This window comes from Heliangelus exortis, chromosome Z, assembly GCF_036169615.1.
Source record: "Heliangelus exortis chromosome Z, bHelExo1.hap1, whole genome shotgun sequence".
In the NCBI taxonomy this organism is placed as follows: Eukaryota; Metazoa; Chordata; class Aves; order Apodiformes; family Trochilidae; genus Heliangelus; species Heliangelus exortis.
Window position 1 is genome coordinate 61,734,926 of NC_092454.1, and position 11,995 is coordinate 61,746,920.

At 38.8% G+C, this 11,995-nt stretch overlaps 1 protein-coding gene across 1 annotated transcript in view; it reads left to right on the forward strand.

The window, feature by feature from the left end:
- The window catches only part of LINGO2 (leucine rich repeat and Ig domain containing 2), a 461,135-nt gene extending 452,548 nt beyond the window's left edge, over positions 1-8,587 (forward strand). Inside the window, exon 6 of the mRNA XM_071730935.1 lies at positions 4,206-8,587. Coding sequence (XP_071587036.1) covers positions 4,244-6,064 — 1,821 coding nt within the window. The 5' untranslated portion in view covers positions 4,206-4,243 and the 3' untranslated portion in view covers positions 6,065-8,587. The remainder of the gene's footprint in view (positions 1-4,205) is intronic.
- Positions 8,588-11,995: the final 3,408 nt, after the last annotated feature.

Here is an 11,995-nt window from a genome sequence, read left to right on the forward strand (position 1 = left end):
ACCTTCCCAAACTATACTTAGCTGGGCAAAAATTTGCACCACATAGGTAAAATCTTCAGTAGTTTTATATGCTCGTATTCAATAACTGTCTACTGAGCACACGAGCAAAGTGTTTTGTTGAAGAGGTTTGAGCAAAGGTTTTGGCGTACTGCTTGCTGAAGTGTGACACATGTTGATAGAAAAGGCAAAGACAGGACCCTTCATACTCTTCAGTTTTCTGTTCCCTGCTCCAAAAATAAATGCTAAAATTCAGCAAGCATAAAGAGAAAGAAGCTGTTTGTACAGGAAGACAAAGTTATTTTATCTCAGCACAGGCTTATAGAAAATCTACATTGATGCCTTATGCCTTGAACAATGCAAAAAACAGATGTAGTTTTAACCACATTTAAAACAGGGACAACATCCGGTTCTCTTGAGGTGAATAATCAAAGCAAGTCAGATACCTGTCATAAAACATTTCATTCTGGAAAGTTTATTTAATATAGTTATGTTTTCGAGAAAAGAATCATTTCGAGAAAAGAATACATTCCTGTAAAGGATTTACAGGTGGATTCAAAGTTGCAGAGCTTTGTGCAAAACTATTTGCATTTCAAAGCAGTAGAGATGGCTGTTTTGAGTGAGATCACACAGAACTATTAATTAATAACTGTAATGAGTTCTCTTAATTGCATACTGAACTATGGCCAAGCTCCTACGTTGAAAAAGAATATTAGCCAACAGTAACTTGACTCCTGACTTTAGACTTCTGAAAAAGAAATGAACAAAGACCAGAAGGAGGTAGATAGTGGATATTTTTTAATAAGGAATTTCTTGATATATTTAATTTCAAAGAGAGTGTATCAGGGTGTGGTAAAAATCCCAGAAATGTCAGGAACATGATTTTATATGTTCTTGTTTACATTCAAGTAACTAAAACCTGCAGATTTGTGATTATTTATTATTTTATTAGAATTTTTGTGCTCACAAGCTATACTTTCAGAGGTATACCACAGCCCTGGGCATAGTACAATCACAGAACAAGCAGAAGATACTTTGTCTTACATATATGTAAGACATATGTATACTTGAAAGCATATATCACAGTGAAGATAAGTTGTATGAAAGGTGCAAAGAAGGATAATGAGATAATCATGCGTATGTTTAGAGGGAATTCCTATACTGACAAAGGACACAGTATGAAGTGCAGGAAGAAAAGATGAGGTTTAAACAGTGACACCAATAGCTCATCATCAATTAATTAACATCTCACAATTTTCTGACATTTCAGAAGAAATGTGGGAAGCCATTTTTCACTGTAAAAAATCATCTTACAGTGAAAAATAACTTTCAATGGTGTAATTTCATTAAGATTTTTGAATAGTAGCATTGTACTTTATTGGATGTATAATAATAATAAGCAACGATGATCAGACTGACACAAAATACACTTTACTGGTGAAGATGAATCCTTTCAAAATCCCTTCAAAATGGTCTCACACTGAAGGGAATCTCTGCTAGTGATGTTACCAGATATTTCCTGAAAATACCACTTCACAGTGCATAAATTGAAAATGGACAGTATGCAGCAGCGGGTCAAAGTTTACTGTAGATATCTCCCAAAATTCACCTTGTCCTGCAGAGAGTCAGGAATCTTTAAGTAGTCCATATTTCCTTTGCCAGTCCTTTTTACCTCTTGTTCATTATTTGTACAATTGAGATAAGGTTACATTTTTTGCATAGTGAAGATAAAGTCATTTTTGCACAAAGCAGCTGAAAACTTAGGGTGTAGTCATAGGCATGATTAACAGGAAACATGGTAGTATCATCTAGATGAGAAAACATAAATTCCATTTGTGTTTTTTTCTAACCTGTACTTATCAACAAAACAAGTATCAAACAATAAAACAAGTAATCCTTGTTTTTCTAGCCTGCAGTTTATCACAATATGCTATTTTTCCTCATCAACGTGTAATTTACTCCAGTTTTTTTAATCTCAGTTCTAATACACTCACAGGTATGCACCCTTACAGATAAATGTGTATCCATCTATACTTGTGTGCACAACCTCTTGCAGAAGGCAACTGTTAATATTTGAAGAACTTTATTAACACTACATTTCTGTACTTAAGTCACAGCCAAATCACTCTTATTATCTTCTATACTGTCCCTCTTCTACTTCACATTCCTCGGAAGTTTTATTTTACAGGCTTGGATAGCCGCATTTCATACTTTTGCTATCTAAAGTGAACATTCCAGGGGTGCTTATCTTCCACTGAACTTGTTTACTTTGTGCTTTATACATTAGGTGAATAGGGTAGGAAATGAATTCCCTGCATGCTAGAAGTGAACGCTAACCTCACAGACTGAGCTCTGAAAGTAACCATCAGAACACCCAAAAGCCTCTTTGATGTGAATTGATTTCAAACACCAAACTCACAGACTCCTATCGATTTCCAGTTTTAACTTAATGCCTAATGAAGTGAAGTTTATCTCTGAAAACCTTTGTCACAGCTGGACAAAACTAGCCATAGATACTTGCAAGACTACAGCGTAGGAGGAAACTAAATGAATCTCAGCAGGTTGCCATTCTATGACAAAGCTGAAATGTGCTTTTATAGGTAATACATAACAAAGAATATTCTCCATCCAGGTCCTCAGACTACATCACAAAACCAGCATGCAATTTACCTCCTATTATTAGTCTCTGAATAGTAATGTCAGAGGGGAAAGCAGAAGTCACATTAGTCAAGAGTGACATTCTTCCACAGAGCCATGAGAGGAGTAATATATGCACCATTTATTTATGGTCAATCAAAGAACACAATTTATATGCAGCTCCAAGAGAATTTGTTTCACCCAATTAAGCTTTTAATAGTCAAAGAACAAGAGCTGTTTATTACTTAATACAGTTACAATAATGCTGATACCAAACCACTCCGTTTATTGTGAGGATTGTTAAAATTGGAATAAGATCAAAAGATAAAAGTGTCTGCTCCTTTTCTCACATGTTGAATTCCCACCCTTCTGATCATTCACAGTCTGAGAGGGCAACCTTCATCTTCCAGGCAGGATGATTAGTGAGATTTCATTTTTCAACTTGTTTGCCAGTGGAGTACAGTTCTGTTGAAGCACAGTTACTGGTGGGATTTTCTTCTTCATCAGTCTGGGGATTACTAAATATTACTTTTATGTGTTTCCAACAGCTTGTTTACTAAAATAACTGTTTAATGGCATCACAAGCTTAGTAATACTGTATTTCTTTAAATTTTTGAAACCTTCACTGGTGACTAAACCTGTAAAGTTCAGCCTTTGGAGAAGGGCTGTTCATTTAATAAAGGTTATCTTTATTTCTACTATTCTGTTTTAACCTGAAGACAATGATTAAATCTCTTACTAGGTGTGATTTTCATGGAATCTGTTTGCCTCTTTTGTACATTCTAATGCTCAAATATAGTCAGCTCATCTTAACTTTTTTTTTCACTCCCTCCGAACTAGTTTACAAGTACAAGGTGCATTCTGTAAATGCTCTCAGTTCTTTTGTTCTAAAAATCACAAAAAATCCCTCTGTGCAGTAAAAGCAAAGAATCAATTTGTCCTTAACACAAATTCTAATCACAGATACACCTGTTCTTTCTTCCTCAATTGAACCACTGTGTATGTGTATGTGCAAACAAGCTCCATGTATTTACAGCTGTCATGTATGCAATTAATGTTAAAAGGAATATTTTCACTGCCAAGGAACTACCTTTTCTTGAACATAATATGTCATTAAGGGTTGCCTTAAAACACTGTTGTTAATAGGAAAGCCAAAAGGCTAGTTTTATATCACCTCACAGTCTCCAAATTGTGTAAATTTATCACAGACATGATTAGCCCTATATAAAAAACACTGGATGTTTACCTGTCACTAGTTATAGAACTACCTTGAGAAAACCTTGAGTAAGGAAAAAATAAAACCTAACCTCCTTTTCTGTTTCCAGTAAGAAAATCTGTTTTGCCTCCTCTGATATCTGGAGAGGAAATGCTGGATAAATAGATCTTTTGACAATCCCTATGATTGTGAAGGAAAATCAGATTTCTTGTTTGCGCCTCACAATAGATCACATTGTTTTATTTCAGATGAAAACACAGGTGCCTGCTTTACAATGGTTCTGTAATATTGGCAGAGATCTCGTTTTGCTGCAGACTTAACTTCTTCCCTTTTTTTCCCATCCTCATTCCCACAGGCCCGTGTGACGGAAGGTTAGACCGGATAAGTGGAGTCATGCGTCACACAGCAGTATTTTGCTGGCAGCCATTCCTGTGCCTGGCTGTGCTGCTGATCTTCATGGGCCCTACCATAGGTTGCCCAGCCCGCTGTGAATGTTCAGCACAGAACAAATCCGTCAGCTGTCACCGAAGGCGTCTGATGTCCATCCCAGAGGGCATTCCCATTGAGACCAAAATCTTGGACCTCAGCAAGAACCGACTGAAAAGCGTCAACCCTGAGGAATTCATGTCTTACCCTTTGCTGGAGGAGATAGATCTCAGTGACAATATAGTGGCCAACGTGGAGCCTGGGGCCTTTAACAATCTCTTCAACTTGCGCTCCCTGAGGCTGAAAGGAAACCGTCTCAAGCTGGTCCCCCTTGGGGTGTTCACTGGGTTGTCAAACCTAACTAGGCTCGATATAAGTGAAAACAAGATTGTCATTTTGCTGGATTACATGTTCCAAGATCTGCATAACCTAAAATCCCTGGAGGTTGGGGACAATGATTTGGTTTATATATCACACAGAGCCTTTAGTGGACTACTTAGCCTGGAGCAGCTCACCCTGGAGAGATGCAACCTCACAGCTGTACCAACAGAAGCTCTTTCTCACCTCCACAACCTCATTACTCTGCGTCTGAAGCATCTCAACATAAATGCTTTGCCTGCATATGCCTTTAAGAGACTGTTTCGCCTGAAAGACCTAGAGATAGATGCATGGCCCCTCCTGGACATGCTACCTGCCAACAGTCTGTATGGTCTCAACCTTACTTCTCTCTCCATCACCAACACCAACCTGTCTGCAGTACCTTACTCTGCTTTTAAACACCTGGTTTACCTGACAAACCTAAACCTCTCTTACAACCCTATCAGCACCATTGAAGCAGGCATGCTCTCAGATCTAGTGCGTCTGCAGGAGCTTCACATGGTGGGGGCCCAACTGCGTACCATTGAATCACACGCTTTTCAAGGGCTCAGATTCTTACGTGTGCTTAATGTGTCCCAAAACCTGCTAGAAACCCTAGAAGAGAATGTATTCCATGCCCCCAAAAGCCTTGAGGTTCTCTGCATTAACAACAACCCCCTGGCCTGTGACTGCCGTCTCCTTTGGATTTTACAGAGGCAACCCACTTTGCATTTTGGAGGTCAGCCACCAATGTGTGCCGGCCCGGACAGTGTCAAAGAGAGGTCATTCAAAGATTTTCACAGCACAGCTCTTTCCTTTTACTTCACTTGTAAAAAGCCCAAGATACAAGACAAGAAGCTGCAATACCTGGTAGTGGAGGAAGGTCAGACAGTGCAGCTGCTGTGCAATGCTGATGGGGATCCACAGCCCACAATATCCTGGGTTACCCCACGTCGGAGGCTGATCACAACTAAATCAAACGGAAGAGCCACTGTCCTAGGAGATGGCACCCTGGAGATCCGATTTGCTCAAGACCAGGACGCTGGAATCTATGTTTGTATTGCAAGTAATGCAGCTGGGAACGACACCTACTCGGCCTCCCTTACAGTGAAGGGTTTTACTTCAGACCGCTTCCTTTACGCCAACAGGACCCCTATGTACATGACAGACTCCAACGACACAAGTTCCAACGGAACCAACGTGAACGCCTTCTCTCTGGACCTAAAGACAATATTGGTGTCCACAGCTATGGGCTGTTTCACATTCCTGGGAGTGGTCTTATTTTGTTTCCTCCTTCTTTTTGTGTGGAGCCGAGGGAAAGGCAAACACAAAACCAGCATTGACCTTGAATATGTCCCTCGCAAAAACAACGGTGCTGTGGTTGAAGGAGAGGTTTCTGGACCACGAAGGTTCAATATGAAAATGATTTGATGGTATTCTGCTAGGAGTGCTTTTTCTGTGGCATTAAATCCAATTAAACCAGCCTGGCATGTGAAATTGCTGGGCAGAAGCAGCTTAATGCAGCTGTCACTGTATAAAAATGTTACATGAAAATGGAAAGACTATTTGTGGGTATACAGCAGAGCCTCCAGACCTTGAGGCAGATATGTCAGGGCCTTTCATAGAACTGGTAAATTGTACTAACTGTTTGCATTGCAAATATTGGCATTCTGGGGATATCAGCAATGAACCTCTGGCTCATGCTTATGGACAATTGTTCAACATTTTCTACCACTACAAAAAGAAAAAGAAAAAAAAAAAGAAAACCAAGAAAGCCTACAGTGTAGGATTTACATATTTAAAGAAAAAGGCACATTTGTCTAAAACATACTCCACAGTGAAATTTATATCTATAGATCTCATTTGGTAAAACCTTACATTATCCCTTGGTCCAGTACCACAAAAATTGGTAGTTTTTTAAATCTACATCTATACTGTGTACATTTTAAAGCAATATAAATGAGAGGTTATGCTTTTAGATATCCACCAATACTGACCCAAGTGTGATGTCACCTTCCTTTTAACTACCATCTGACCTAAATTAGACTCTTGTAGTTACCAATTAGAAAGAACATAAGGTATTTTTCTCCTCATGTAGAAGGCCAGAGATGAATAGTTGAGAGTAAAAACACTCAGCTCTTTTGATCTTCTCTTCATATAAATATGAGGCCTGTGCCTAGTTTTGATACAGAATGGAATATTTTTTATATCTGTGATATCACACTGGACCAGTTTACTGTAACGTACCCCTGGAACTCACCCAGGGAAGGCAACCCACTAGACATTGCTGGCATAGAGGAGTTGAGTTCTGTCTTGAACAGAGAAAGGTGTTTTTGTTAGGCCTGATTTTAATTTCAAAGCTGCTGTTAAAATGTTAATGTGAACTGGACAAAAACAAAGTACACTCTGCGTTCTGCATACTCCTTGAGAAACATGGGCATATTATTTATACAAGTGAATTGAAATGGTCAAACACTCTGCTATTAGGAATGAACTCTTCTCCAATGCCAAATAAACTATGGTTGCCCATGCATAGTATGGGGATTATAATGCTAAAATAATGTTTAAAACATGATAGCCTGGAAAAAGATAACATCTTGCGAGATCTAATGAACCTCTAGTCACTGTCATTCTCATCTTGTATATTTGTAGATAACACATAAATGCAAAGCTGATTTCCAAGAACAGATTACTTAGCTATTCTTGATGCCATTTAAATAATTATGTGGTTATGTTTCTTTCAGGGGCAGTATCTTAGAGCAAGGGGGGCAAGTTTTTCCAGGTTTTAGGTAGCTTTTAAAATGGAGAGAAGACAGAAGTGGAACATTAGTTCAGTACAAGTAATGGGGTTTTGTTTTGTTTTGTTTTTCTTTTATACCTCTAGACAACTCAAAAGGCTCAGAGCTGAAACTTTATTTTTTTATTCTTTATCCTGCATACCACTATTCTTATTTTCAAATTCTCAGTAATGGGAGGTTACAGTTTTTCAACCACCTCTCAGTTTTCTAGCAATTATGAGCCATTGGTTTGCTGCTAAGTGGTTGATAATAAATACAGTTTAAAAATTTTTGGCATAACCTGGAGTAAGGATCATAATGAGTATTAAAATAATATAATACAAATAATTCATATTAATGTGATTTAAAAACCTATGTCCACTCTTAAAATTAGATTTCAGCACTTTGAAACCAAAGTCAGGCTGACCTATAATGGGATGTAGGTGCTTCTAAAGATAGTACCCACATTCTTTGGCAGAGATTTTCTAAGTAGGATAAAAATCTCCCACTCCTCTCAAGGGAAATGTGCCAAAAGTTGTAAAATCCAGCTGCAGTCCCCAGGTGTACCCCTAGCATAGCTATAAGGCAGTTTTGTCAACCTCTTTTCTTAGTAGTTGATCTTTGGTTGCACAGTTGCTCTATTGGCCAGACTACAGAGGATGCAAGATTTGCAACAGTTTGTTAGAATTTTCTTCATTTTAGTTGATTTTAAATTTAGAGTTGGGTTTTGTTCTTTTTTTTTAATTCTCTGAACTAGAGAGTTGGAGATTTATGCTTAAAACTAATCCTCTTTGTTCTATGACAACTTTTAGAACATTAATAAAGTGGAATAATGGAATAACCCCTGACTAAATTCTAATACCAGTTAAATTATTTTTGCTGTTATAATAGCCACAGCACTGAAGTCCAAAACTCTAACGTACCTTAATGCGGGCAGCTAAAGAAACAAATGGGGATAAAACAAATTGTTTCTGAGCTGCTCATTGAAGACATTTGCATGTGCCTTTCCCTTGTAATTGTCATTTCTTCAATTGGTTATCTATTGCCCCTGCAGTCATTTCATGTTAAATGTTAAAATTAATGTTAGAAGAAAAAATTCTCCTTAATTCCATACAGTTGCAGCTGATTGCTTTATGTTAAATGACACAATAAAAAAAAAATCTAAAAAAAAAAAAAACCAGAAAAAAAAAAAGAGAAAAATGTGCTTTTAGGAGTAATTATTAGCTGCTGAATTCCCCTATTCCCTTAGAGTGACTCTAAAAAGTGATTGCATTGTTAGTTCACTGCAAGGATTTCTGAGCAGTAATGTGCTTAGTTACCTTTGTGAAATGTGTGCTGGTGATGAAAATCACCACTTGATCTTGCTGAGCACTTACCTTGCAGAACTGTCAACGTTGTGTGTATTGCCTTGAGTTTAGTCAGTATTCAGTTTTTAAGAATCAGTGTTTGCTCTCTGCCTCTAGCAATGTTCTACTTTTTGCAGCCTACTTATTTCACAAGGCATATGGCATCTCTTTACAGAAGTGAGAACAGTAAGACTCAGAGACGAGCTTTATATTGCTCCACACAGACTTCTTTATATGTATCAATGGGAGAAATGCTCACTGTGGCTCTTTTGGTTGAAGGGGGAATACAGTGTCAGGATCAGTCCTAGATAAGCACTCTGTGGCCAATGCTTTTAAGAACAGAGTGGCTTAATGCCTATTCAGGCTTTTGTAGGAGTAATTTTTACTCTACACATGCTAGAGAGCAAAGAAATATCACACTTACCTTACTGCAGGGAAGAAAAAGGACTGAGCTGTTAGGAGGCACCTGACCACATGAGTCTCCTATCATACATTCAGAAACAGGCATACAGTGCTTACTTGCCATGAAAAGAGGGAATTAGGGTTTTTCCCCTACCTCTAACTTGTATACTGGTTGCCCCCCATGCTGGCAGAAGGCCAAGCCTGAATTTTCCTGGTGGCCAGTATAAGAGGATTCTGAGGAGCAGCTATAGTTCTGCATAAAATGTTGAAAGCACCAGAGAGACCTGAGAAAGCAGATAAATTCTTGACAATAAATGCTGTATGGGCAGTCCTGAGACTCCCAGAAATATGTTTTGAAGTCCACTTCCATTGACAAATACTCCTTTTCTAATGGGTGACTGTACAAGTGCTCAGACTTCCCACAAGTGAGTAAAAGAGGACACTGCATCACTGCATTAAGAAAAGAGTATGCAATGATGTAAGGACAGATTGCAACGAAGCAGCATCCCACCCTTGGTCTTATTTTTAGGTTTTGAGCCAATTCTCATTTCTTTTTTTCCCCTTCCTCTCTTCTTATTAAATTGGCAGCATTTTTTTCAGAAAGGTTTCATGCACAACATCAACTCAGTTGATTCAGACTAGGAGAGCACTTCTGCCCTCTGTTTCCTGCTTCCTCATTCACAAATGCTCCCAGTGCCAACAGGGTAAGCAGTTCCAGGTACAACTGAAATCAGCAAGGAGACTCTGATCCCATAGAGAACTGTTGAGACGACCTGATGTTTAGCTTAACTTTTTTTTCTTTTCAAATTGACTTGATGTCATTGTCACACTGCCATTCAAAATTTCCTTCATTTAAGTGAATGGCAGCTGTCTTTTTTCGTTATTTCTTGCATCATGGTATTACACCACCTATGATGGTAACAATTATACTACAGTAAAGGAAAATTTAAAAGAAAACCACATTACACAATCAACACCACAAATTGTAGCGGCGGCATATGAGAAGCCTTATCTAAACCTAGTGATAGAGGAAAAAAATAGTGTAGAGGAACTTTGAAATGTAGGCTGTGTTGCAACTGAATTACACCAAAGATAAAGACAAAAAGACAAAGCATTAACTGAAAATCTAGTAGAACAAGGAGTTTCTGGCTGCTCAAGGACAACAGCAGCTTCTAGCAAAAGCAGACAAGAAACTACAGTCATGTAGTTGTCTCATCCACTATGGCATTGTGTGAAAAAAGAAATGGAACCGTCCCTCAGCCAGTCATTTAATAGACAATCCTTACTCATTTTTCTTCAAAGAGGACAACATTTGTGCAACTAAGCTACAGTCTGTTCCACTTCCCTTCCCAGCAGCAAGGAGGAAGGAAGGAGATACTTATTCTGGCCAGTTTGCTAATTATCATCATTTTTCTTGAATGATCCTAGTCTACCTGGGGCTACCATGACGAATGCTCTGTAAAATCCCACCCTCACAGCTTACAGCGTGACTTGACATGGAGTATCAGTGAAAGGAAAGCCAACAGGATCCTGGCTTGTATCAGGAATAGTGTGGCCAGCAGAAAGGAAGTGATTGTGCCCCTGTACTTGGTACTGGTGAGGCTGCACCTTGAGTACTCTGTTCAGTTCTAGGCCCCTCTCTACAAGAGAGACATTGAGGTGCTGGAGCAAGTTCAGAGAAGGGCAACCAAGTTGGTGAAAGTCCTGGAGAACAAGTCCTGTGAGGAGAGGTTGAGGGAACTGGGAATGTTTAGTTCGGAGAAGGCTGCGAGAGACCCTATTGCTATCTACAACTACCTGAATGGAGGTTGTAAGGAGGTGGGGCTTAGACTCTTCTCTGTCGTGAACAATGACAAGATTAGAGTAAATGGTCTGAAGTTGCACTAGGGGAGCTTTAGTCTAGATATGAGGAAGAATTTCTTTACTGAGAGAGTTGTTAGTAATTGGAATAGGTTGCCCAAGGAGATGGTGGTTCACCATCCCTGGAAATACTTAAAAACTGTGTAGATGAGGCTTCAAGACTTCAAGATGTGCTGTAGTGGCTGATACAATTATTGAGATATATATTTTATTGGGGGGGATGCTCTCAGTTGGATGCAGTGATCTTAGAGGCCCTTTCCAACTGCGACAGTTCTGTGATTCTGAACACATGGCCAAGCTATCCCTCATCCCTGAACTGTATCTTGTGTCTTCTCACGTAAAAGAACCAGTGCAGATCAGTATTTTGGAAATTGTAGCCTACTGCAGCTAATCCATAGTTTTGCCATAAGAAAACATGTGGAAAACACTGGACATATTTCAGTATCTTAAGTAAATGCTCTTTGTGCTAAAAAGAACTAGAAAAGAAGAATTAAAGGAATTTCCATCTTTAAAAACATCTTTTAAAAAGGGAAAGGGACTGGTTGCTGGAGAACCATGGAAACAATGACTGAGTTTTTTTCAAGTTAGATAAGCAATTTGGATGCCCTCTTCATATCATCTGAAATAAGAATTACAAATTCAGCTATGACAGCTTAGGAGAATCACTGCCAGTTGGTTCGGTGATGAACACTCCCTGTGTTGGTCTCCTAGCTCTGCCCTCTTCCCTTCTTGGTTTCAGATGACTGTGATGACAAATGAAGATCTCTGGATTTAGGTTTAGTTTCACTGCATGTTTACACAGATCTTGGAATCTTGATCTTAAAGCAGTATCTTAAGCCCTCTTCAAGGCAAAAATAAAAATAAAAGAAGAAAGAAGACATTTGAGTAAACCTCTTTCTGCAAATGAAATGAACCAACTTCTATGAGGTTCTTTCTACAGAGATAGCAACATGCCAAAAGCAGTCTGCAGGTTGAAT